The 25,672-nt window shown below is 41.6% G+C and overlaps 2 protein-coding genes across 2 annotated transcripts in view; one reads left to right on the top strand and one right to left on the bottom strand.

Annotated features, from left to right (window-relative positions):
• The window catches only part of REV3L (REV3 like, DNA directed polymerase zeta catalytic subunit), a gene marked incomplete at its 5' end in the record, with an annotated part of 167,150 nt that extends 154,353 nt beyond the window's left edge, over positions 1 to 12,797 (top strand). The window contains 4 exons of the mRNA XM_019520079.1: positions 2,729 to 2,919; positions 4,069 to 4,315; positions 6,281 to 6,490; positions 11,644 to 12,797. Coding sequence (XP_019375624.1) covers positions 2,729 to 2,919; positions 4,069 to 4,315; positions 6,281 to 6,490; positions 11,644 to 11,784 — 789 coding nt within the window. The remainder of the gene's footprint in view (positions 1 to 2,728; positions 2,920 to 4,068; positions 4,316 to 6,280; positions 6,491 to 11,643) is intronic.
• A 6,349-nt stretch (positions 12,798 to 19,146) lies between these two features.
• On the bottom strand, positions 19,147 to 25,472 carry MFSD4B (major facilitator superfamily domain containing 4B). The gene is made up of 3 exons (XM_019520080.1): positions 24,950 to 25,472; positions 21,196 to 21,312; positions 19,147 to 20,664 (listed from the first exon to the last, which is right to left on the bottom strand). Exons 1-3 carry the CDS (start codon positions 25,113 to 25,115, stop codon positions 19,436 to 19,438), a joined length of 1,512 nt encoding a protein of 503 aa, XP_019375625.1. The 5' UTR covers positions 25,116 to 25,472; the 3' UTR covers positions 19,147 to 19,435.
• Between the last annotated feature and the right edge of the window lie 200 nt (positions 25,473 to 25,672).

Raw genomic sequence — 25,672 nt, forward strand, 5'->3', positions numbered from 1 at the left:
TCCTTTTCCACCTCCGTGCTGACAAGAGGGGAGTTCCCCATGCGCTTCTTTGTTAGTCTTTCTGTTAAGCTACTTTTGATTAAATCCAAACTGTCTTTTTGCATTTGTTAGTTTGGGAGTTATTTTCTGTTCTACAGCCATAGCATACTACTTTATAACTGCTTAAGTCAGTGGTGCTCAAGCTTTGGGTCCCATGGGCCAGATGAGCAGCACAGGGCCAGATCAAGCCCCGTGCACAGGGGCCAGCCAAGGCCCTGTGGATTGCAGTGGATCAGGTCCTGAGGCCCCACACCACCCCCTCTCATTCACACATGACTGGGATTGGTCCTGAGGTGCGACGCTACCCTAGTGTGCCAGGATTAGGCCCTGAGGCCTGGCACTGACTGTGCACACTGAGGTTAGGTGCCTGAAGGAGCACATAAAGCCCAGGGCTGCCTACAGATCCAGCAGTTTGGCAGCTGGGAAGTAGTGCCACCATTCCCCTGCCACCAAATTTTCAGAGCCTTGGGGAGCCTCATGTGCCAGCAGCTTGATCTGTCCAAGGGGCAGGGATTGAGTACCCCTGTCCTAAGTGATAGTTAATTCTCTTCTTTGCAGAAGATGTATTGGGAGAAAGTAAAGAGCCATTTGGAAAAATTGTTCACCTCAGATAAACTGAAGCAATTGTTCGTATAATGTATTTACCTAGCACAGAAGCATAGGTATGGGCAAAAGAAGACCTGGACACCCTCAGGTGGTGGAGCTGCTACTTAGGAACAGGCTGCATGAGCCTGTAGTGATACAAGTATAGCAAAACTGATCTGACTTTAAACCCTGCTTCATCAGGAGTCAAAGTTGGGGCAGTTTCACTCACTTTTATGTCTTGTTACTGCTGCAGCATAACAGTTGCCTTACACTACCTGTCCCCCTTTGAAGCCACTCCTATAGAAATACAGGGCTGGACAGGACGTCAAGAGATCATCCTTTCCACCCCTGCACAGAGGCAGGATCCAGTTTTACCTAGTGCATCCCTAACAAACATGTCTTGCTTGTTCCTCAAAGTTTCCAAGGAGGGGTGTTCCACAAGCTTCCTAAGTAGCTTGCTCCAGTGTTTCCCCACTCTTACAACTAGAACGTTTTCCTTAATATCCAATTAAAAACTTTACTGCTGCAAATTAAGCTGTTTTTTTTTCAATAGGATATTAGGGACACAGCTTTTCCATGCCATCTGCTTTGCAATTACAGCCCACGTGCTTGCCCTTACCCTGTGGAAAGTGAGAGAAATGCATGCATGTGGACAGGTACTGTGGAGCCACTGACACAAAGCAGGGACACAGTAACTACCAACTTATAGCATGGCAAATTGATCATATGGCCATACCCTTCTTGTCCTTCTCTGAATGGCTGTGGAGAATTGATCAGTGTTTCACAGCCTTTTACATATTGGAAGACAATAAACCCAATCTCTTCAACTTGTCTTCATAGGTCATATTTTAAAAGCCTCCTACCATTCAAATTGCTCTTCCCTGGCCTCTTTCCCATTTGTCTATACCTTTCTTTAAAGTGTGGTGCCAAAACTAAGCAATAGTACTCTAGCTGAGACCTCACCAGTAGTAAGTTGAGCAGAATACTTACCTGTTTGTCTTTATATTCAGCACTCCTGTAAATGCATCTCAAAATGAAATTTGCTCTTACAAGAGCATCAAATTGTTGGCTCAGTTTATAATCCTCAGATTCTTTCCTGCCATACAGCTGCCCCACCAGATAGTCCCCATTTTGTATTTGTACAGTCAATTTCTCCTTCCAAAGTATAGTGACTTTACACATTATATACCTAATGTTGTTGGTTTTTAAGACCTGCTCTCCAGTTTGTCACAATCATTTTGAATTCTGATCCAGCACTCCAAAACTCTTGGTGCCAAGCACAGATTCTGTTAGTGTCCTCTACAATCCATCCTCTAAAATGGTAATGAAAATATTGAATATAGCTTGAGGCCGAGATGGACCTGTACAAAACGCCAGTGGAGGTACCCTCTCAGCCTGACAAGGAACCATTCATTGATGCTTCTCTTTGAGAGATGTTGTATGCCCACCTGATGAGGGTTGTACATAGATCATAACTCTAACTTGTTTTTGAGACTATTAGAAGCCTTGCACTAAACTCAAGATCTATCACATCTGCTTGTTTCCCCCATATCCAGTAGGACAAGTTCTTTATCAAAGAAGGATAATGGTCTCAGAGCTGCTCTAATTAAAGTACCCCCTCTCCACCCCAATGCACGTGTAAAGATGCCCTGAGTAGCTAGTAGCCAGTGTTACCATTACAAAACACACAATGACTCTTCCACCTAGAGTGCTGCTGTAGTTCTTTCAAGCTGATTAGCCTTTTTTGTAAAGTCTTCATGTGAACATCTTTGTGGAGAGGAGGTTAGTGAAGGATGTTAGGTAATAGTCTATTTTAGATTTTAAAAAACCCCTTTGTTAAGCAGTAGTTGCAGTCAGTTTTTTGTACATCTTACATATACAGTGTTTAAAGTTTTTCTTTATTTTGCAAAATAGAAACAGTAAGAAAAGAATGATTTGAAAGTCTCTACTGAGAGCAACACATCTCATACATGCTTACATTTACAAAATAACTTCAAAAACATTAATTTATATATATTTAAATGCAGACTATGTCCTACTAGAATTTAAACTCCTTTTCTAATTTTGAATGAGATTTTTATAACTTCTCTTTTTTTTTTTTAAGATACTTGAGCGTTCTATCAAGCTGCTATTTGAAACTCGTGACATAAGTCAAATCAAACAATATGTTCAGAATCAATGCCTGAAGTTACTAGAAGGGAAAGCCAGTATACAAGACTTTATCTTTGCAAAAGAATACAGAGGGAGTTTTGCTTACAGACCAGGAGCCTGTGTGCCAGCCCTAGAAATCACAAGGTAACGTGAAGTATCTAAAGCTCTGATTTATGAATTTACTTACCAGGCAACTATTCCATTAACACTGGTCAAGGATCTCCTCACCTCCCCAAAGGGCAGATGGGTTATGGAATTCCAAATGCTTCTTTATTCCTGGAAAGAGAGACTTTCCTGGAGGTCAAAAACAAGGCCTGGTGTCATGACAATGTAATGAACCCTCTGCTGTTACTGCTTATACTTTTCCTGCACTTTATATAAAGGACTTCAATCTCTAAGACTATCTGGCCTCTCACTTGGACTAAGTATCACTTTATAGATAAATATTACTAGCAGATTCTTGCATTTTAATGCTGTTAAACAATACTTCAGCCACAGTGTGCGATATTAAAGAGTGAATCTGGTTACCAGTAGTGCATGTTTCATGCTGGGTTTTTTTGTCTGTTACAGTGCATATGCAAATTGATTCAACAGATTTTGCCAGTCACCTAATTTGTGTCCTTGCACAAGAAAGAATTTCTTAAAGCTGAATTTTAGACTCAAGGCACCCCTCAGAAAATGCCAGCCCTTAGCCTTCACTCGTTTTTTTTAACTATGGAAAAATAATAGAGCAGTTCTTCTGTTGCAAAGAACTCGGGTGATAGCAAGTCGGAATGTTTTTGACACTATGGATTCCTGTTTGAAATCTCTAGGTTTATCTTGTGAAGCATGTTTATGTGAGTGTACACCTAAGAGTGTTTTAATATTGTACACCACAACAGTTGAAAATCACTGTCTTAAAATAAGTGCCATATCTTTTCTCATAAGTTTAAATGACTGACAATGATCAAACCTTGTTTTTAGTTGAAGAATGTAAAGTCCTTTGCACTCTGGACATGTCTTCATTCTATTATAGTGGGGCTGCTCTTTTTTAAAGTGTTCCTTTTAAACAAAAAGTAGCAAAAAGGTGACTACATGAGGCCATATAGAAAAGATGGAGCATAGTCTGCATTCTGTGTAGGGCACACTTCTGTCTTCAAGATGAAGGTTGTGTGTGGACGTGTGCATGTTAGATACAGATTTCAGGCTTCAAAATCATTAATGGGACCTTTAGGTGGGAGCAGCTAGTTCATGGTCATTTCACTTGCTAATAATTCATTTTAGAGTATGTTTTAAGACAGTATTTTTAAACAGGAGGATGCTTGCTTATGACCGGCGCTCTGAGCCACGAGTTGGGGAAAGAGTACCTTATGTCATTGTGTATGGCATGCCTGGATTGCCACTTATACAACTGGTGAGACGGCCCATTGAAGTCCTACAAGATCCCAACCTGAGGCTGAATGCTACTTACTATATCACCAAACAAATTCTTCCACCTTTAGCTAGAATCTTCTCGCTAATTGGCATAGATGTGTTCAGCTGGTATCATGAACTGCCAAGGGTAAGCATATCAAATGACACTTGCAGCGTATCTGCATGGTACTCACTTTGATTATTCTATCTTGAAAATAGAGTAATGTTTGTGTGAAGTAACAAGTGTTAGTCATTTTACAAGGCAATATTCATTGCCTGAAGGTATAAACTAAATTACCCAGCCTTCTCTACAAGATTTTTCATTTTGTAACAACAGGTTCTCTACCAAATCAGTACTGATCACCAGTTATGTTTCCCTGGTCACTATACTTTAGTGTTTGTTATCAATTAAACACATGCGCGTGCACACACACAAATATGATTATACATTTTTGTTTATAGCACTTTTACAAACTCTCTTAACTCCCATTTTGCATCAACTCAAAGCCTTTAAAAGGCCCTGGAACTCATTAGGGACACTTGGGAAAAATAAAGTTTGATAATTCTACATCAAACTTCTATATCAGTGTCTGTAGAAGAAATGACATGCAAATGCTACAGGACAGTTTTTGAAAAAATGAATGCCAGGGAAAATTTTAATGTTAACGTCTACAAAGTGACTTACATCCCAAGTTTTAGAAGAATAAATTTAATGTAATAGATTAATGGTCAGGTGGATTGCTTTTGGTTTTGCTGAAAGGCAGGATAAAACATCAGGCTTATAACAAGAAGTTAGTTTATCCTTACTTATGAAAAGAGCATCAGATATCATTAATGTTTTATTGATTGTTTAATCATCATTTAATATAATAATTAAAATTATTTAATCATTTTAATAATTCAGTAAAGCAGCGATGGCTGTTTTTGCTAATAACATCTGTATCAACTGTACTTGCCAGTTACCTCTCACCTTCTTTCCACCCAAGGCCTTTACCTTATCCCCGATTACTTTCAATTCTGTTTTTCCCACATGCTGACCAATTCATTGTGAAATCTGCAAGCTGATGCCTACAGCAGATAGCTGCAGTAGAACTCGTGGTTCCACAATACTGGGAGGTCCTGAAAAGGCTGCAACAATGGGCTGCTCTTCACTCTTCTCTGAGGCTTGGTGCTTCCAGCCCTTGTTGTGTACACCAGATATCACCATGACTACCAACTTCAAAACTCTGTTCCATTTTTTCAGTATATTGCTGAGGGAACTAGAAGGTTCATTCATACACACTCTTCCCAACCCACCACTGTCAGTACTAGATAGCCAGTTCTTGAGAGCCTCCCAATTTCACAGTAAGCAATAGCACAAGGGATGTGATTTGTAGTAGCAGCCAGGTAGAGAGGCTACAGTAGGAAGCAAATTCTGCCAGGGTTAGGTGACAGTCTTGATGTTTGAATCAACCTGACATCTTGGTTGAGGCCCAAGTTGATTTTATTTTGGTGCCCCCCCCGGGAAGGCTACAACCAGCAGTGAATACAAAAGAAACATGTAGGGCTAGAAATTGTGTAAATAATTGGAAATAGTTTTTGGTGAGTGAGAGGCAGGAATTGGGAGAAGGTAACTGCTCACAGGTTTGGGGGTTTTTTTAATGTGTTGAATTTGGGTATTAAAATCTGCCTCTAATATGTGAAATGGCAAAGACAATTGGATCTGCAGCCATAGGTATACATGGACACAAGGCAGACCAGCAGCTAAGGAAAAAGTTTCAGGGAGCCCAGTTTACAAAATGAGCTGCTCTTATCCAGGAATATACCTAGTATGTGACTCTGTTATTGCTTCTTTCTTCTGCTATTTGGTCCCTTCCTCATGCTGAGCATGGCTGTGAAACTGCTAACAGCATGTGGGTGGTCTCTGTGTATGCAGTTTAACACATACTGAATCACTTAAGGGAAAGTCATACACTTAGTGAGAGACTTGCTTGGAATTCTTGTCGGTGACTGTATATGAGTCCAACTCCTGCAGGCCTGATTCTATTTATATTAGTTAAAAATATATATGACAAATGGTGTGTGCATAAATAAAGCTGCCCCCTTGACTTCCTCCTCATTTTTTTTTTAATAGATCCAGAAAGCAGCCTCTACTGCCCGTAATGAGCTAGAAGTCCGAAAAAGCACAATCTCCCAGTATTTCACTACCTTGCACTGCCCTGTGTGTGATGAGCTTACCCAGCATGGGATCTGCAGTAAATGCAGAAGCCAACCACAACATGTGGCAGTGATTCTCAACCAAGAAATCCGAGAGCTGGAACGTAAACAGGAACAACTGGTCATGGTAAGACTAAAACTGACACGACCTTCTGTCTGTTTGATTTATTTAGTCGGCTGTCTGCAGTGCAAGGACATATTTGTAAGGTGGCTGAACTTTCTCCCAACGGTATAAAAGACCACAGGACAGTATATTAGTGAGAGTACTTTTATATTTAAAAATTCTTACTTCTAAAGCTGAATGGAATAGAAAGAGTAACCCAGCTGTGTCAGACCTTGTGATGTCTTCCTGTATCTTTATCTAAGGTTTTGTATCACATCTCTTACCATGGTATCCAAACACTAAAGCACCCAGCACAGAACAAAAAGACTTTTTTCTCTGTTCTCCCGGTCTCCTACCACAGGAGCATGAATGCTACTGTGGAATTCATTTGCTGTGAAAATGGCAAGGGTTGCAGAAACTCATCCCAAAAGACAACAGCATTTTATGCCAGAATAACTGATGATGTTCCAGTTTTGATTCAGGTAGTAACAGGAAGTGTTCGTGTGCTAGAAGAACAATATGCACCTAAAGAAAGAGCAGAGACTACATTAAACATATAACTGGACAATTCTGAATACAGGAATTAGGGCTGTTCAGCTTTTAAGTGGTCAGGGGCTGCAGGCCTCCCAGACGTGCACCACGTGCCGTATGCGCCATACAAGGTTCCCTCCCCCACTGCACACATTCACCCACCCACAATGTAGATGTGCCATGCCAAGCAGCCCCATGCAAGCTTGCACACATTGTATAGCCCCCCACCACACTGTGGGCAACTCCTGATGAATTGCGCTGGCACAGATGCCATGCAAGTTTTCCATGTACCATCCATTACCTCCAGCCACAGACTCCCTCAGCACCACGGGCTGCTCTGTCCCACCCTGCCCTGCCCCCAGAGGCAGCAGTAGGCAGCAGAAGCTGGAGGGGGCTTGGGGGAGAGACTGGGCACTCCGGTGGCAGCAGCAAGAGAGCAAAGAGGGGAACAGCACCCAGACCAGGAGCCATGGTTCAACTTGCAAGGGACTGCATTTGTCCTACAGGCTGCCAGTGGGACTGCCCTGCTATAAATGAAGAAAGGTGGCCAGTACAGCCTGTCAAACTCTGCATTTTTCCTTCACATCCAAAGTTTGTTTCAGACGTAAAACGATTACAAATAAAATGCTGTCTTGCATATTGTGTTTATAGCTTCTTGAGTGTGCCAGAGCTTTGCAGAAGCTTTTAAACCATTGTTCACTGTCCTCTCCCCAGGCGGCAGCTGATTGCTGTTTTAGCCTGTGGGACAAGCTCCCCCCATCAAGACTGTTTTAGCTTTGTTGGTTTGAAGTAGTGCAGCTACTGCGGCTATTGTGATCATGACCCGGGTGTACAGGGGTAGAGCATTCTCAGTGCCAAGTCCAACAAAGTGGAACTTGCACTCCAAGAAGAGCCAGAAGTGATCACAAATCTGAGCCTTAGAATGAAATGTAAAACCCTCTTCTTCTGTCAGACTTTTCCTGATAACCCCAGGAGAGTTGATACATAAAACCCTGATTAAAATATGGAGGAAAGAGGGGGAGGGATAGCATTGAGCTCACCTTTAATTTTGGGGGGCATTGTAGAACTTGCCTGTGCAAGGAGTCAAATCTATTAAAATAATATAATATTAGTTCAAGAAAATGCAGGATAAATTTGTTCCATGCATTTCAGAGCTGGTTGTTTCTGCAGCTGTAGTTTCCTTTAATTGCAGTTGCCATTCTGTGTCGAAGACCTGGACAGGTGATCTCATAGCCTTGTTAATGCTGCCCCAGGGGCCTGGGAAGCACAAAACTTGCTTGCTTGCATGTTCCACTTGTGCTCTTAACCCATGGGGCTAGAAAGAGAGCCCCAATCTCTTAAATGGTCATTCAGAGCAGTAGCCCCTGTCTAAGCTAACCACCAAGTGCTAAATACTGCATTTGACTCGTATGCACTCATGCCCACTCTCGCACATTTCCAGTTCTGTAACAATCGGCCTGTGAGCAGTTGCTATAGAAGCCTTGGAGGCATCATTTGTCACAGCATTTTGATCCATTGTTAAATGATAGGTCAAATTTTGGACCATTCTGACCACCTGGTTACAATGTATTGACTGTCTTTTGAGCCAGCAGTAGCTTTCCCTTAGTGAGCCCTGGAAACAATTGTATTGTAAATCTGGTGCAAGTGGGAACCTCATTTCTTGTGTTAACAGCTAAGTCCCCTGAGCTGAAAGGATTCCAAACCTGCAAAACTTATTAACATGTGCTAAATGTATAACCATTATAATTAACCTATTGCTGCTTGATAGAGGGCATGAGCAATTTAGATTTAAACTGTATACTCTGAGCAGGATAGAACTAGCTGAATGATAAATATGGCTCTCTAAGGGAGATGCGCGCACTCTCAAATGGTGGTATTTTATAACATATAATCTTTATATTAAAATTGCCATGTGCAATCCACACTTGCCTGGAGACGGAGAGTTGATTGGGTGAGTCACCTTCAAAGCCGAGCAGAAGGGTTAGGAACATTCCTGTTATGTGACATCTCATTGGCTGTGGTTCTTGAGGCTTTGTCTGTGCCCCCTTGTTGCCATTTGAAAAATGTTTTCAAGTGCTTTTCTTACGTGTTGTGCAACCAAGATGTGGAAATTCCTTTCCTCTTTCCCTGTCTGCTGCTGTTTGTTCTGGTTCTGGGACAAAAGAAGCAAAAGGGCATATGCTGCATTTCCTTGGTGGCTGAGCCCTAGAGCTTAAAGTTTTTACTTATGCAAAAATGTACCTGTTGCTCCAGACCAGTGTAAGCAGTGTGCCTGGATATGTACATGCATTTCTCTCCTACCACTTGAAAATGCAAGAGGACTCACAGGGCTCCCTATCCCCACCCACTTTTATTCTGCTTTTGCTTTTTTCATCCGCTGTTTAAAGGGCTTTCTTGAACTATGAAGTTCCATGATGCAACAAAACATGAACTATGGGCATTCTCTGTACCAGTGTCTTCAATGTTATTAAGAGGGTCATCCTTGCATGCAGCTCAGCCAGGCCAGTAATAATTTATGCCCTGATTTTCTGTTTTTTAACTCTGGTTCTGTTGCAATCACATATCTAAGGATTGGACTGGATGACTTCTGGAGGTCCTTTCAACCCCTACTTCTCTCCAATTTATGCCCCCCCTCTATACATTTACAAGTATCACTCAATTAACTTGTTAATTGTGCAGTTAACTTGGGACCAGCTACACATGGAAAGTAGCTATCACATGATAAAAAGCTCCAACCAGCTGTAAAGTTAGACCTCAAAAATGTGTATTAACTTTATAGTTGGCTGCTATTGAGCTTTAATTTGCGCATATAACAGGGTTGTGGCTGGGAGACCTGTTGGCTAACAGGGTTCCCAACCAGAGGCATGCAACCACCAAGCCCCAAGGATCACAGCTGCTGCATCCCTAAAGCTTGAGGGTATATGAACCCATGGACCCACACCGGGCTCTTGGTCCTGGCTGCACCTCGCATGTAGCCAGGACTGAGTGTGCTACACCTGTTGGGATTCTGGATCTCAGCTGCCCATGAAGTTCAGCCAGAACCCAGAGTCCTGTCATCTGCAGGGTCTCTGGGTGCCAGCTGCACATGACCCCCGCAGCTGAGACCCCCTCAGAAAGGGGGTTCCCAGCCATGGGTGCCTGCTTCTTGCCAATTCAGGGGGAGCCCAGGATCAGGCTATCCGTACACAGGCAATAAGACATGATTAGCTGTAATGCGCCATCCCACACCTTCTGCCATGCACATGTGGCATAGCAGGAGATGCAATTGTGTGAATCGCACATTACAGCCAGTGTGCCGTTACCTGCACATACCGAGTTCTTTGCTAGTTCTTCAGCTTCAGTTCCTCAAGTAAGCACCTGCACACACTAGGCTATTCCTTGCTTTCTGCTTAAATAATTCTAATAGGATTGAGTGAAAATAAAGCTTTCACTATTTCCTGTAAGCAACAGTCCTCACTGATTCTTATGAGAATTTGGAACCAAGAAACATATCATTTACACAGGACCCAGTTTTGCCAACTCTTGCAGTTATTGGAAGTCCTATAAAATATGGTGGTGTTTTTAAGCCCCAGTTCCTCAAATCCCCTGATTACACAAGAAGAGTTACTATGATGTTTGTGGAGAAAAGTTTGAAATCATGAATCCTTAGAGGCTCAAAAGTCAAATAACACAGTGTTTTGTTTTGTCTTTTAACATCCAGTGACTTTTGTGGGATGTATGGCTCATGGTTTTTTTTTAATGCTGGGTCCTGACAATGCTGCAGATCAAGAGCAGAGTAGATTTTCAGAAAGGGAAGGAGCTGTGGAATATAAATGGTGCTGAATGTAAAAATGGCAGGAAAATGTGGAAATAAAAATGCAGCATGGAAGATCAAACTAACATGTAAAAGGAGGGTTGTGGAGTTTCCCTTTTACAAAGTTTGGGGCCTCTTGAAGATATCTTGAAGGAGTAAATGAAAGAAAATGACTGAAATTTTAAGAATTGTGATGAAAGCAGTAAATCACAAAGCTGCATCTAAGCTACTTGTCCCTTTTGCTATAGTTTTGTACAATTAAACATCCCCAGTAACACTGGCATATTGATGTAGTCGTCACGGTTCAGAACTAGGAGACGAGGATTTGTGTAGAAGTATTACCCACAAAAAAATGTGCTCCTCTCCCAGTAACATTGGTAATTCTAGCACCAAATCATTAGAAAGAATATAGACCATATGATAATAGTCTGAAACAACTTTGATTTTCAATATTGCTATTTAAATTAATCTATAATGGGTTGGCTGACTTCTCCTAACTGCCACCAGATGGCAGAAGAATTTAAGAAATGAGGCTGAGGGTGAACTGTGTAACTGGATGTTGGCTTCAGTCCAGGTCACCGTGGATGATGATCATATCCCAGACCTCTCACAAGGTGACACAAGCCATTGCAGCTCAGAGACTGAATTGCTCTTCATCTCTGTGTTGGGGTCGGAGGGCATTGTGGGGACACTCAGGTCTGCCACTCCTGAAGTACTACTAATAGGACTCTCAGCTCTAAGCAGAACCAAGTTCAATTAAAGGAAAGCTGTGTGTGGCTCAAATGAGTCTTATTTGTGCTCGACTTTAGTCTTCCATTAATTTTACTGAACCTGTTTGTTTTTCAATCTCTAGATATGCAAGAACTGTACCGGTTGCTTTGACCGACAGATCCAGTGTGTTTCTCTGAACTGTCCAGTACTTTTCAAGTTATCCAGAGTAAGCCGAGAGCTATCAAAGGCACCGTATCTCCGCCAACTACTCGACCAGTTTTAAATGATCTGTGTTACAAGATTTCAGGTGCTATTTTTTTTCAGTGTTTACCACACTAAGACTATCATGCATGGTGCTTTTTCAATTTTCATCTAGTCCAAGATTTTCATTGTAACTGTTGGTTTCCTATCTGAAAAATGACGAACATTTAAAAATACACTTGTTGATCTATGAATAGCTCACTTTTTAAGATGTACAAATTTCTTCTTCCTTTCACCTTTTTAACATACTGTTTTATAATGCGGATGTTGAAATCGCTGTGTGTAACATCTTGTAAATCCATTTCAAAGTAGAAGTCAAGTTTACTTCCCAGTAGGCTGCTGTGGAAGAAGCACTGAAAACCTCTTGAAACGATAAAACCATTAGTGTGTGTTCTTGAACTGTCAGTATCAAGACGTGTTACTTATAGAGATATTATCCATTCACTTTATAATTTTGTCTGCGAAATATTTTGTAAATACACTTTTTTACTTTTCAAACAACTGAGTAAAATAATGTGCAATGAATTTTATACAGATAATTTTAAAGTTGGTTGGTATATTTCCTCCTCAGTTTTGCTTGATTCCAAGTAGATTTGTTATTTTGATCAGACTGTGCAAACAGTAGTATCATGTGTAGCATTTTGAAACATTATTTTCTATAAATTGCTGTCTTGCTTTAGCTATTAATGGGGCATTGTGAGGAACTGTGCAAAGACATTTTTGTTACAAACCTGTGGGACTGTTGCAATACTTTAAATATAAAAAAATTTATTCCATTTTTGCTTGTTTTGTATAGACATTTCTATTGCTTCTAAATATGCTTAAAATATTTTCTTTCCTTATGTACTGTACAGTTAAATCTTATTTGCCATCATCTTGACAAAATGTGTATTTAGAATATTTGTATAACTGTATAAAACAAAAAAGGAATTATGTGGTCAGTGCATTGTTTTCTAAACTGGAAATCATTTTGTTTTAGAAGTTAATAATGGAAACCATATTAAATTGAATAAAATATGAGATATGGTAAATCTATATGCAGTTTTAAACTTAAGGTTGTAGTCCAAGTCATTACTTTGTTTTAAGAGTATGTGCTCCCTTCAGAAAGTCAAGTTAACTAGCCAAACAGGCATTGATAGGTTCAGAAGTTATACCACTGTTTCATATGGTAACCATTCCTACATATCCCTCTGTCTCACACCATACAGAACAGTGCCCTCCATTTTATTAATTTAGCCACTTCAGCTGAAAACTTGAGGAGGGTGCGAAAAAAAGACTGTTAGCAAAATCCACTGTTAGACTTCACTCTCCACAAGCATTGCATATGGAAAGCTTCTACAAAGCGGAACCTGGTGAAATTCTCAGGGGAGATCTTACTTGAAGTGGTTTCAGATGATTCTGAAGTGTTTCAAGGCACCAGCTGAGCCAAGATGCCCATCCTTTAAAGCATTCCAAAAGTGGACAAAGTGCTCCTAAATGGGATGTTCTGAAATGAGGTATTATTTTGAAGCACTTCACTTCCTGTTACATGGTCCCAGGGCCAGGGGATCCATAGGTCCTTCAGAATCCCAGGGTTCTGTACTCTCCTCGCCCCACCAGCACTCAAGGCTTTGGCAACCATCCTTACAACCTGGTGACAATATATTTACTCTTTCTTTTTTTTGAGCTAGCAAACAGTCTGATCTGTTCCCCCTTCCCAGAGGTGGAATTTCAGAGCTGCAGATCCCTGCAGGCTCCCCCTGGCTTGTGGCTATATGCAGCTACAGAGATTTTGAAGCCCTCCAGCCAAGGGGGCAACAGAGGCTGTACATATATGCCTGGTGGCTGAAACACAACCTCGCTGAACTGCTTTCAAGTTCAGTATACTTGGAAATATTTCAAATGTTACACACCTGTCTACACACTCTGGAAACATCTCTGTAAGTTGAGTATTGCGAGGATGAAGCAGACATGCTTAAGTTATGGATTCATAGATAAGAAGGGCAGAAGATGCCCTTCATGATGCATTATGAATTGATCATTAAGCCTGTAACTTCTTGTTGAGCTACAGCCTCTCCTTAGTAAGGTCTTGTTAAAAAAGAATCCATTCTAGCCCTCAGTACATTTATTGTTCCACTATTTTCATTATGCTTACTCTGAAGAAAATTGCAGTTTCCAACTGTTGCAATGTATTGTCATTTACTGCTAACTAAAGCAGCACCTACTAATGAAATTAGCACCTGCTAATAGGTAAGCGCAGGTTCCATGGGCAGAGGCTTGCTGACAGCAGATCCTGACTCCAGCCTGTGTTGTCACTGCCACAAGATCCCACCCCAGCACAGCTCCCCATTCTGCCAACACTACTCAGGTGGGTCCATGGAAACCCTGGGACCACAGCCCCACTGCAGCTGGGGTTTCTGTGAAAACCAGCTGGAGTGGCATGGGAAGGGATTGCTGGGAAATGAAACCTGGCTGCTGGCCAGATGCACCATTTTGCCCACCCTAACCTAGAATCAAATAATTTAGACCCCTTGTAGATGCTACAGTTACAACTCTATTAACTTCTTAATCACATTTTAAATAATAACTCAGCTCCAAGTTTGGGTAGTTAATGATGCAACAAAATGCAAAGCCAGCCACAAAATTATTCCACAGAATGTGTAATTGTTTTGTGGCTGGCTTTCATCATGCCTTAAAGTGTGTGTCGCAGAGTCCCTGCCACACGGTCTAATATGGCTGCCTGGGCTCTCTCAACAGTTCCAGTGCTGGCAGGCTGACAGCTGCATGGCATAGTCTAATGTTGCACATCCTGCCATGCATGTCTGGTATGACAGGAGGCAAGAGTTGGCAGCGGGGATCAGATTCCAATACATCTTGAAATGAATGTGCGCCAGGGACCTTAGTGTCTGTTTTGGTTTGATAGTCCTCTGTACATTCAAGGATCATGTTCACCCTATTAGTAACAGCAGTATAGGCTCAACTAGTTATCTAATGCTACACACGCACATCCTCTCTGGTGTCAATGCATTCTGGAAAACTCTCACGTTGTAAGCACAGCCTGCCTTATCTGATCCTTGTCTTTTACCATCGCTAAATTAACCTTCAAATTATTCCCTTCCCAAGCAATCCAGCCTTCATAACTGACCAAGCCCAACCATTTTTGGGTCATCTGCAAACTTTTGAGCTGTTTATTCCAGGCAACTGAAGGAGACTTTTCAAGAATAATTATTGTTCATATTCCTCTGAGGACCCACCACACTGAATACTTTTGTACATTAGGAGTTAACATCCTATCTTGTTTAAAAAGGGTTGCAATGCTGTTGAATGGTTCTATTTTTTTTAAACTCATATTCATGCAGGACAAAGTTCAATGTCTTAAATTTATGATGTTAAAACACCCACTAAAAAGATCATCATAAGTCCAGTTTGTAAATAAAAGCAATTTATTATATTCAAGGAATAATCCGTTTCTCAAGTAAATTTCACATTGCACAGTCATGTAAACAAGTAGTTTTCAACCTAATTATATTAAACAAAAACTGTCACCCACACAAACACTAACAAAGGAAAAACCGTAGAAGAAAATGTATGAAAAACGTGAAAACTATTAAGCAAAAACCAGGATCAAAATTTTAAAAAAGTCACCAAGGCACCTGATTGCTTCCTACTTCAGAGTTCCAGCTTTGTGCTCTCTCTCATTCTCATAAAGTGAAAATTACTTCTTTCTCAGATGTCTCTCTGTTTGAGTAGGGACCATTCCTGTAGAATGGTCTCTACTTCAAGATCTAGGGCTTCTGACATGCTGGCTCAAACAGTCATTGGGATAAATGACAAGCGTGGTTGAAATGGTCCACTTTAACAAATATGGAGGGAGAGAAGTAAACCTTGCTTCTTCCCCTAATCTATTTGTTATTTATACAAGTAGACATAGCTGCTCTTGTTCATTCAAGTAGCTCCCATTGAGTGTAACACAGATCATATCTGAATATTGTGGACGCTGTCCTTGGTGCTTACCAGTTTCCATTAGATGCTCCTTTCTACAAGTACAAGGTCCATCCTTATGATTTACTATTTTAACTAGTTCTTGTAATAAAAAAAAGCTTAAAGTTTTAAATTAAAATCAGCAGAGATCCTTATTAACCACAGATTGATTTAATTCAAAGGGACTACAGACACATCCCCTACTCTAAAGCTCAGGTTAACTGAATTCAAGTAAACCCTATAACTTGTCTTCCAACAAGAACAAACCCTGGAAATCCCAGACTGAGTGACATATTGACACAAGCAATCCAAACATGCATCTTTGTGTTTACTTTTAGTATATCTTCACTATACAAGTCACCAAATATATCTTTTCAGACATGTACAAAAAGTATCCATGTACATTTGGATAATGATAGTGCCAGGCAACAGGGAGGCAAACTGGGTGGGTCCTGGGAGTGCTCAAACTTGGTCAACCAAGATACTACAAAATGCCAGGAGTAATTTAATAGTAAATAATTAATGTCATCTAGGAGTTAACAGTTTAGGGATCACTTAAAATGTAGACAGACATTGCCTTATTTTAAGACACAATCTTGCTTTCCTATACGCATGTGGCACTTGTCACAATAGTTGGTGAAAACAAAATGCAAAACTTATTTCCATGTATCACATCATGCATTTTCCCTGTATATTTACATTTCCCATCAAGAATCCAGTGAAGGAAAACAGTTCAATCTTACAGTGGTTATTCTGATGTTATGCTAGCCAAACTACTCATTTGAGAGAGGTCTCAGAGGCAGGCCTCTCTGTCCATTTCAGCATGATTCACCTGAATCACAGGAGTGAAATAAAAGCTCTTCATTACTCACTATCATCTCTATCCGGGGCAGCCTTGTGTTGAAAAAGCAGCAATAATCAAAATGGACTAAGCAAGTTTGAATAAGTTAGGTTTAAAGCCATTACGACCGCAAATTTCTCTGAAGAGCTTGCATTTCATTTGCCCATCTTCTCTGCAAATTAATAAGCCTGAGCCCAAGTATTTCTGGGAATCATTTCCTTGCACTAGCTGCCTATTTAGTATCACACACACAAATTAATCTGTGCTGAAACTGGTACTTTGTTTCCCTGATCTTGCAAAATTTAAACCAGCATTAAATTCCCAATGTTTGTTAGAAAATCCACTTGCTAAATAGAAAGGTGCAGGGTTGGTTTGGTTCACATGGCTCCACCAGCTCTAAAAAACACAGAGAGTTAAGTCTAGAGGATTTGAGATGGCTAACACTTCTATCTTCCCATGCCACCCTGACTTACGAGAGATTAAATAGGTAGATAAATGAATGTACCACAGCCCTGCTCTGCCTGTTTCTTTTTCACTATGTGGGTTCTGGAGTTTTCACTAATAACATACAGAACAGAGCCAGCAAAGCTTAACATACAGCTTACGTCTCATTTGTGGCAAAAACCCATTTTAAGTTCTTAGTACATGTCTGTAAGTAAGTTGTAATCACAGCTCGTCTTTCGTGCAGCACGGCTCTACCAGGATCACAATTCTGTCAGGAAGTGTTGTAATGATTTCCATATCCTTGTTCTAGATCCTGCAGTAAAGTCATTTTTTTGCCAAGAGAATAGTTCTATTACAACACCCTTTTGGAAAAACAAAATGAGTATGAAAACACTGGCCACTCCTTCTGTCAATATCCTTGTGTTCAGAGTCACTTGTGCAACCTTTTTTTGTCCTCTATGTACAATCTCTTCTCAGTGTTCCCTTGCTCTAACAAATGGTTTACGGCATTTCACGACTCTCTTAAAGTGCCACCTCACGGTTTGTGTTCTCAGGCATCCTTATTTAGTCAAGGAAAGCATTCCAGTTCATTGATCGCTACATACTACGCAAATCTGGAGGCCATACTAGTGACTGGAATTCTTCCAGTAACTTTAAGTGCAGTCACATGCATCTCAGGATAGAACTTAATCTTTAAATATTTTAAAGCATTACATAGTTAATTAAGAAAAGGGAGTTTTCATGCAGCAAGTGGAAGAGCATAATCAAAAGTTTAACAAGCACTGTCACAGCAGATGCAAACACTGTAGTAGTGGCTATATTTTCCAAACACAACTATAGTCAGATTATACACAATCATAATATGTTACAACAACCAGGGGAAAAAAAAATCCAGTCCTGATGGTAACCAGTCAACCAAGTGTCTTCAGCCAATACTCATCCCTATCTAATTCTGTCTCCATTTTTTGTGGAAAAAACACACACAGAAATATACACTGGCATTTATGCTAACATTAGGAGTGAGAGGATTTGTGAGATTTCACTGGATCTCACTATGAGCCACAAAAGCTCCCGACTGCATTCTTGCTCCTTATTTCTTCCTCTCCAGGGATAAGTATGTTCCAGGTAAAACAGAGAGAGAAAGGGAGTATAGAGCACCCCTGACAAACCCAGCATCTGAAAAAAGACACTGTGCTGCGCAACAACAAAAAAGCTCCAAAATGCAAACAAATAGCAGCTCTTAAAACAAAGTAGAGAATTCTGGCAGATCAGGCTCCAAACTAATTCCAACGATCTTGCTATGTGTCTGGTTCATGTTTGCTGCCAGACTGTAACTTTGGTTCCTTACACTAAACAGTGGATCACAATGCTATGCAGTACACAGCAGGCTTGTTCAATTACTTTTCAAACTGTCTTGCCCTTTCTCCTTAACGCTCCAAAAATAGTCAAAATGGAGACAAACAGTTTTGCCCTTCAGAGCCAGTCTGAATTCAATACCTGATATTTAAACATCTCCCCTAATACTTGTCATACTATACATGAATTTGATTGATGGCTAAGTTTTTATAATTTAAACTGAATTATTTATAGAAGTTCTGTTTAAATGACTTCACGGGAAAATTCCCCGTTAAGGCCAGCAACACATCCATTAACTCAGGGGTGGGCAAAATGCAGCCCGGGGGCTAGAATGGCCTGGCAGGCAGCATCTGTCCAGCCTGTGGGGCCCCTAAAAAATTTAGAAAATTAGTATTTATCTGCCCCTGTCATGCGGCTCTCGATGACTTGCCAAAACTCAGTAAGTGGCCCTCCACCTGAAATAATTGCCCGCCCTTGCCTTAACTAAAACTGCTAAGCTCCCAGCACTCAACTCTTCCAAGAAGGGTAAGGACAACTTAACCTTTAACTTAATTTTCCTGGGTTATGTTACACACTACATGGCTCAGAAAGTTCAAGCATCTCTTTGATTAGATTCAGGAAACTCAAGATTTGTAGAAATCTGAAGTAAGAGATAAAAGAAACCTGCTAAGATCCCTAGATCCCGACTCCAACCCAGCCAGCACAGAAGTGCTCTAAAAATATGGTGCAAGTGCCACAAACAGTCCAAATACGTTACTCACACAGACCCCCCCAGCCTTCCTACAAAACTTCAGCCTCCTACTTCAGAAAATGTTTGTGTACTTTTAGGCTAAATTTTAATTTCCTTACACTACACCTGATTGCCATGTATTTCGCCACTCCAGGAAACACAGCTGCAGGCTAAAATGAAAAAGCAGAATGGATTGGGATTTTGCAAGCATGGAGGTGGGAACGCTTAGCTTTGTACCACTACTCAGGTTCTTGCTCACCTTACAAAAACAGCTGCAATTTGACTGTGTTTTTATGTTACCCAAGCCAGTCAGTCATTTTAAGTAATCAGCCTAGGTTTCCTTTAATCATTCTTCTCCCTGTCTGTACTACAGTGCTTCCTCCCTGGGGAGCTCCCAGCCAACACTGGAGAATTAAACAGTATGTTATTTGAAAGTGGTTGGTTGGAAATTTTAGCTGGGGATTCTGGTATCTTCCGAGAGGTCTCAATCACAGAGTTTCTCATTGTATCATTCATTTCAATCACTTCAAAGTCTGCTTCATTCCATTCTTCTGCATCCTCCTCCTCTTCATCTTCATCCAGTCCAGAGCTGGACAACAAAGCTTTCCGGTCCTCACTCTCACCACTGTCCTCCAACATACTCTCACTGGAAGAGGTGGCCAATTTATACATCACAGGAAAGAGCAGTGCTGTTGTTACTGAAGCTCCCAGTGCAGCATACATTATCACTGGCAGATGGTAAAACTTCCCTTCCAAAAACCCAACTGCTGCTGGAATACACATCTCTCCCAAGGCAGCACCAACCACAAAAAGAGAAGCAGACTTTCCTTGTATAGTGGTGTACTGTTCAATCCAGGAAATGCCACTGGGAAAGGTGGCAGCCATTGAAGCCCCGTACACTGTACTCCCAGCCCATAGCGAGATAGGATGTGTAGCAAACAGTACCAAAAACAAGGAGGAGACAGTACTGCCTATGACACTAAGCAGAATCATAGTACCAGGGTATAAACAGGCAGCAAAACAGATTGCAAGGCCTCTGCAAGCTGCAAATGCTCCCCAAAAGACAGAGTTCAAGACAGCTGCTTCACTTTCCTTCATATCAGCGTAGCCCTTTGCGTAAGTAAAAATGTAAGAGCCATAGGAAACTTCTGCTCCTACATAGCAAAAGAAAAATATGAAAAGAAGAATGAGGAGAACATAGTGGTATTTGGCAATCCGGCATTTGTGCACAGAAGCCTTTGTTTTATCTCGCATTGGGCTGTTCCTTGAATATAGGATAAAAAATAGCAAAGAAATTAACAAAATATAGGTGCCTATAACAATGAAGGACCACAGAAAGTGAATGCTGAAATAGAGTTTGAATGCTGATGCAGGCAGTGCTGTAGATATAGAACTCAGAACAGACTGATTTGTTTTTTCACCTTCATTATGGAGTTGAGATATGGGGCTGCCCAAAGCCATTTTAGCCAAGAGGGGAGCTACAAAGGCACCCAGTGCAAAACTGAAGTGTAAGGCCTGCATGTGTGGTCCAGCGTCTGCTCCCCATGTATTCAATGCAAGGACATTGCCACCTGTAGGTTAAAGAGATTGTTTATTTAACAGCAAAACAAATTACAGGAAAGTTATCTCCTCGCACATTTAGTTAATATGCATGGTCAGACTGGCAAGGTACTCATTATACAGCAGCAGCAGCCAGCAGTTTATAAACAGGCTCAAAGATGACATGAACTAATCTATAATGTGAAAACTCCAATCCTGGTGAAAAAGAAATTCTGCTCATATATGCTTAGCAATAAAGGGTTTAATCAGACATGTTGTTTTGACTTGTAATCTCCAGAATAAAAATACTTCCATTTGGCGATATTATGGATCAGAGCCAAACCTTCTGAACATTTCTTACAAACTAGACAGTATAGGAAAATTTGATTTTGGGAACCCTGGCACATTTTGTTTTGGAAATACTGAAATAACCACATGTCCTCCCTGCAGTGCAGTGAAATGATCAAATAAGCTATTTCGTCTACAATTTTTCAATGAGCTCTAGTTGACAGGCTCCAGAGGACTCCTTCAATCCAAGCAGGAAGGGGAATTTGTTCACTTACCTGTGTCCAGAACTCCCATGGAAACTCCAATGACTGACATCAGGCCTGTTAACATTAATGCCTTCTTACACCATGGTATGGCATAAAGACCAACTGCTGTTCCCAGCATAGATAACCCTATAAAAGGTAAAAAATAGGCTGAAATCCACAATGCAGCTTCAGTGTTCAGCATGGATTGTAGAGATCTGTGAAAAAAAAATTTAGGCACAATCTGAACATTATAATACGGATAGATTACACTGAAACAGGAGACAGTTACATAGCTAGGGAAAAAAATTTAATGGAATAATGTTCCATAGTAAAATGGAGTGCTGTCAGATTCCGATTCAGAAATTAGATTTCTTCCAATACTTCATTCAGAGATTAACCAAAAAAATTCTGCTCAAGGTCAACATATAGTGTTTCTACATTTTCTGATCATAACAGTTTAGTTTTTTATTTTAAAATTAATTTTGATCTGCTTGTTTTGTATTATGTTACTAGATACATCATCTGCTATTTCTTCTTACCTTTGAATACATTCAACACTGAAGATTTTGTATATTTTTAGTTCTTGTAATGCCTTCATTAATTCTAGCACTATATATAGTGTCTGACAGAGAAATAGGAAGTCTAAAATCTGTAAGAGGTTTATGGCCAGAACCCCCCTCTCCCCCCAAAAAACAAACAAACAAAAATCAATAGAGGTCTTAGTTACCACAATACTGAACTTTTGGATACCTAACCCTCGGAATGGAAGCCAGGACCCTGGGTGAAGTGTACATACTCCACATCTAGTATGCAGGAAATGACAGACACCTCAGAATGGGTACCCAAAACAACCTGTCTACTCAGGAAGGAAGCCGTCTACTTCCTAGAATCAGCATGTTCACATATAGGCACCTCTAGCAAGCAAGAGGGGAAGACTGAGACAGGGCAACTCTTCAGTGTTATCCAGCCAGCCCACTCAGTGTTGCGGGGATGCATTTCTAGCCACAACACCCACAGCTCAAAAACTTTCCTGCAGGTAGGGACTACACTGTCTTAAAAGAGAAAAACAGATCCCCAATTACTCTTGCATTCCTGTGGCACAATTTCAACAGTTCAAAGTTGGAAGTTGCTGTCAATACAGAGGGGGAGCAAGATGTGATGCAAAAATAATAGGAAGACCTTGAGATAGAAGTAATAGAAACAAGGAATTGGAAATCAAGAAGTGCAAGATTGTGGACTTAGGGACCAACAATAAGAACTTTTCCCATAAGCTCAAAAAGATGGAAAAGGAGGAGAAGAAAGACTGAGATTTACCAGCAATCACAAGATAACTATAACCCAGCTCTGAAAAAGGCAAAAATGATCCTAGGATGCATCAAGCCACATAGTTTAGAAAAAATACGTAAGTATTAACTCCGTAACAAGACACCGGTCACATCCCATCTGGAGTACTATGTCAGAAGGTCAGCCACACTCAGGAAAGATGCTCACAAACTGAAATGGGCAGAAGATGGCTACTAGAATGATCAGGGAATGTCCGTCTTAGTCAAGATTAGGAACGGCTGGCTTGTTTAGCCCAACAACCAAAGCCAAGAGGAGGCAAGACTGCTCTCTAAAAATATGTTAATGGATAAAAATCAGGAAGGAAAAAGCAATATAAGCTAAAAGAAATTTTGACATGAGAACAAATGGGTGTGACTTGACCCTGAGTAGATTAGTTTGAACATTAGAAGAATCTGCCTAACAGAAGTGGGGTTCTCTCAAAGTTTTTCAGTAGAAATTATATGAACAACCCCCCTCCTCCACAAAAACACAAAACAGTTTGAGATGGAGCTGGATAAGTATATGAAGCTGATTCAGTGAGGGGGGCGGGGTTCCTATAGCAGTAGAGGACTCCAATCAGTGATCCAGCAGATCCCTTCCAGGTCCATGTTCTTGAGGCATGGAGAGTGGCCTCACAAAGAATAACCTAGGAAGTTAGATCATGTGGATTTGAAACTCCATCTCTCCTCCCTCAGCAGAAAAGGGAACTAAACTCATGCGTCTCACTTTCCGGTTAAGCGTTCTAACAAACAAAGAATGGGGGCAGGGGGAGGTTAACAGCAACTATTAAATTTTGCAGGGAACACACCTACTCATGTATCTTAAATATGTTCTGCACATTGAAGTCCTCAGGTAGCCAGGAGGGAGGACCGGGTCTGTAGATCCTGATTGTGATGAGACTTGACCTAGGCACTGTCAACTCCTACCCTGTCAAAACTGAGGTAAGAGGCAAAAGTACAAAAGTTGACCTTTCAGGTGCCTTGGGAACTTCACAGCCACAAACTGCAGCTTCTGTGGAGAGTAAGCACCTTCAGAGTTAGGCAGCTGGGCAGGGTTTTCAGGACTGCAACTTCAGACTTAGGTACCCAAGCCTCACTTCAAGTGCATAAGTCTATTGCAGATCTAGCCCTACACCCATAAATGTTGTGCTTTTACTCGAGGTAGAAAAAGAAAGTTGTTCTATTGAGTGCAGTGCAGAAACCAACTTCTACAGCATCTTTCTTGGTTAAGCTGCAATGCAACATGCATGGTGGCAAAATGCAAAAACACTTGCCTGGGATGGTTTAGGCATGGATGATACTGCCTTGAGCTGACGGCTGAACTGGATGCCCCCCCTGAAGAATGAGTCTCTTTTTATGCACTTACAGATATGACCATGATACAATGTCATAGATTTTTAGGGTTGGAAGGGACCTTAGTAGATCATCAAGTCTGACCCTCTGCCCTGGGCAGGAAAGAGCGCTGGGATCAGATGGCCCCAGCCAGGTGTTTGTCAAGCCTCCTCTTAAAGACCTCTAAGATAGGGGAGAGCACCACCTCCCTTGGAAGCCCATTCCAGCCTCTGGTAACCCCTACTGTAAAGAAGTTTTTCCTAATGTCTACTAAACCTGCTCTCTGTCAGTTTGTGGCCATTGTTTCTAGTTACTCTGTTTACCAGGGTGCCCCTTGGAGTATCTCCTATCCCTTGCTGCCCTGCCCTGCTCTCCCCCCCTCAAACGAATTTGTAGACGGCCACCAGATCCCCTCTCAGCCTTCTCTTACAGAGGTTGAAGACTTCCAGGTCCCTTAATCTCTCCTCGTAGGACCTTTCCTGCAGGCCCCTAACCATATGAGTTGCCCTCCTCTGGACCCTCTCAAGGTTATCCACATCTCTTTTGAAGTGCAGCACCCAAAACTGGACATGGTACTCCAGCTGATGCTTCACCAATGCCATATAGAGGGGAAGTATCACCTCCTTAGATCTGTTCGTGATGCACCTAGTAATGCATAACAGAGTGTGGTTAGCTCTGTTAATCACTTTGTCGCATTGTCGACTCAATGTTCATCTTTGAGTCAAAATTTGATTTGCTTATATATATATATGTTCCCACAACCACTCACTCACCCCACAAAACAAAATCCAAGTCTCTTCATCAGACCAGGCAAAAATATTCATTGTCAATTCTAAAGCACTTTATCAGGCCTACCAGTCTTTTCCTCATCGCTGGGAAAAGCACTCAAATGCTGGAAGCACAAATGTAAAAGGAGGCAGAAATTAAGTGATAAAAGGAAAAGTATTTTCCTGGTTTAGAATGAAACAGCTTAAAAAAACCCATAATGCCGGTGCCAACACACGCACTTCCATCCTTTACACCTGTAACCCTCTTAATTTCTGTAGCTCTGTGTCACAAAGATCATGGCGCTGCTTAAAGATTCATTGTCACGTAAAAAAAAATGATACAAACCTTTCAAGTCCACTCACCCAAGAGAAGATGAGGGTTCATGCAGTCAAAGAGAATCCCTCCAACCACTGACCCTCCAAGGTAGCCCACCGAACGCCCCACGAAGATGTAGTAGATGTCACTGACATTTTTATTCACATTGCTAGCTAGATCTTGAAAGGTAGGTCCCACAACAGCAATGCTCATGCCCTGGAAAACATTAGTAAGCACCAAATGAGCCCCTGCCAACAGTAAGACGAGAGTTAACAGCCACAAAAAGCTCAGTGACAAATGGAAAACGGGGCTCTACATTTCATTTGAAACAGCTGCAAATCCCCCAAAGCGGGCAAATCTCTCCTACAAAGCCCCAGGGAAGGTGTCTCCTCCAATAAGTGCTGCCAAAAGCTACAGGCCGGCGTTTTCGCAGTGCCGGAACCAGTGAAAGCAACCTGCCGCAGGTGAGCACCTCCAGAGGCTCGGGACGCACTGGCTTCACCCAGGCACAGGTTCAGGTGCTACGGCTCTGTGCAGCGGCAGATCCCGAAGGTGTGCAGGGACGCAGCTGCACCCTGCTTTGGGCCTGGATCCCCCCCCAGGCACGGGTGGGGTCCGCTGGGAACAGCCAAAGCAGCTGAGGCCACGGGCAAGGGCTCCTCCCTGGGGGACCCACTGGGGCAGGCTGGGGGCACCCACCCCCACACAGCCCTGGCTGCCACGGGGGCTCCCAGCCCGAGCCAGGTGTCACCCTGGCCCCGCCCCCGACA

This window comes from Gavialis gangeticus, unplaced genomic scaffold (genome assembly GCF_001723915.1).
Source record: "Gavialis gangeticus isolate Ggan-Ray unplaced genomic scaffold, GavGan_comp1, whole genome shotgun sequence".
NCBI classification, from domain to species: domain Eukaryota; kingdom Metazoa; phylum Chordata; order Crocodylia; family Gavialidae; genus Gavialis; species Gavialis gangeticus.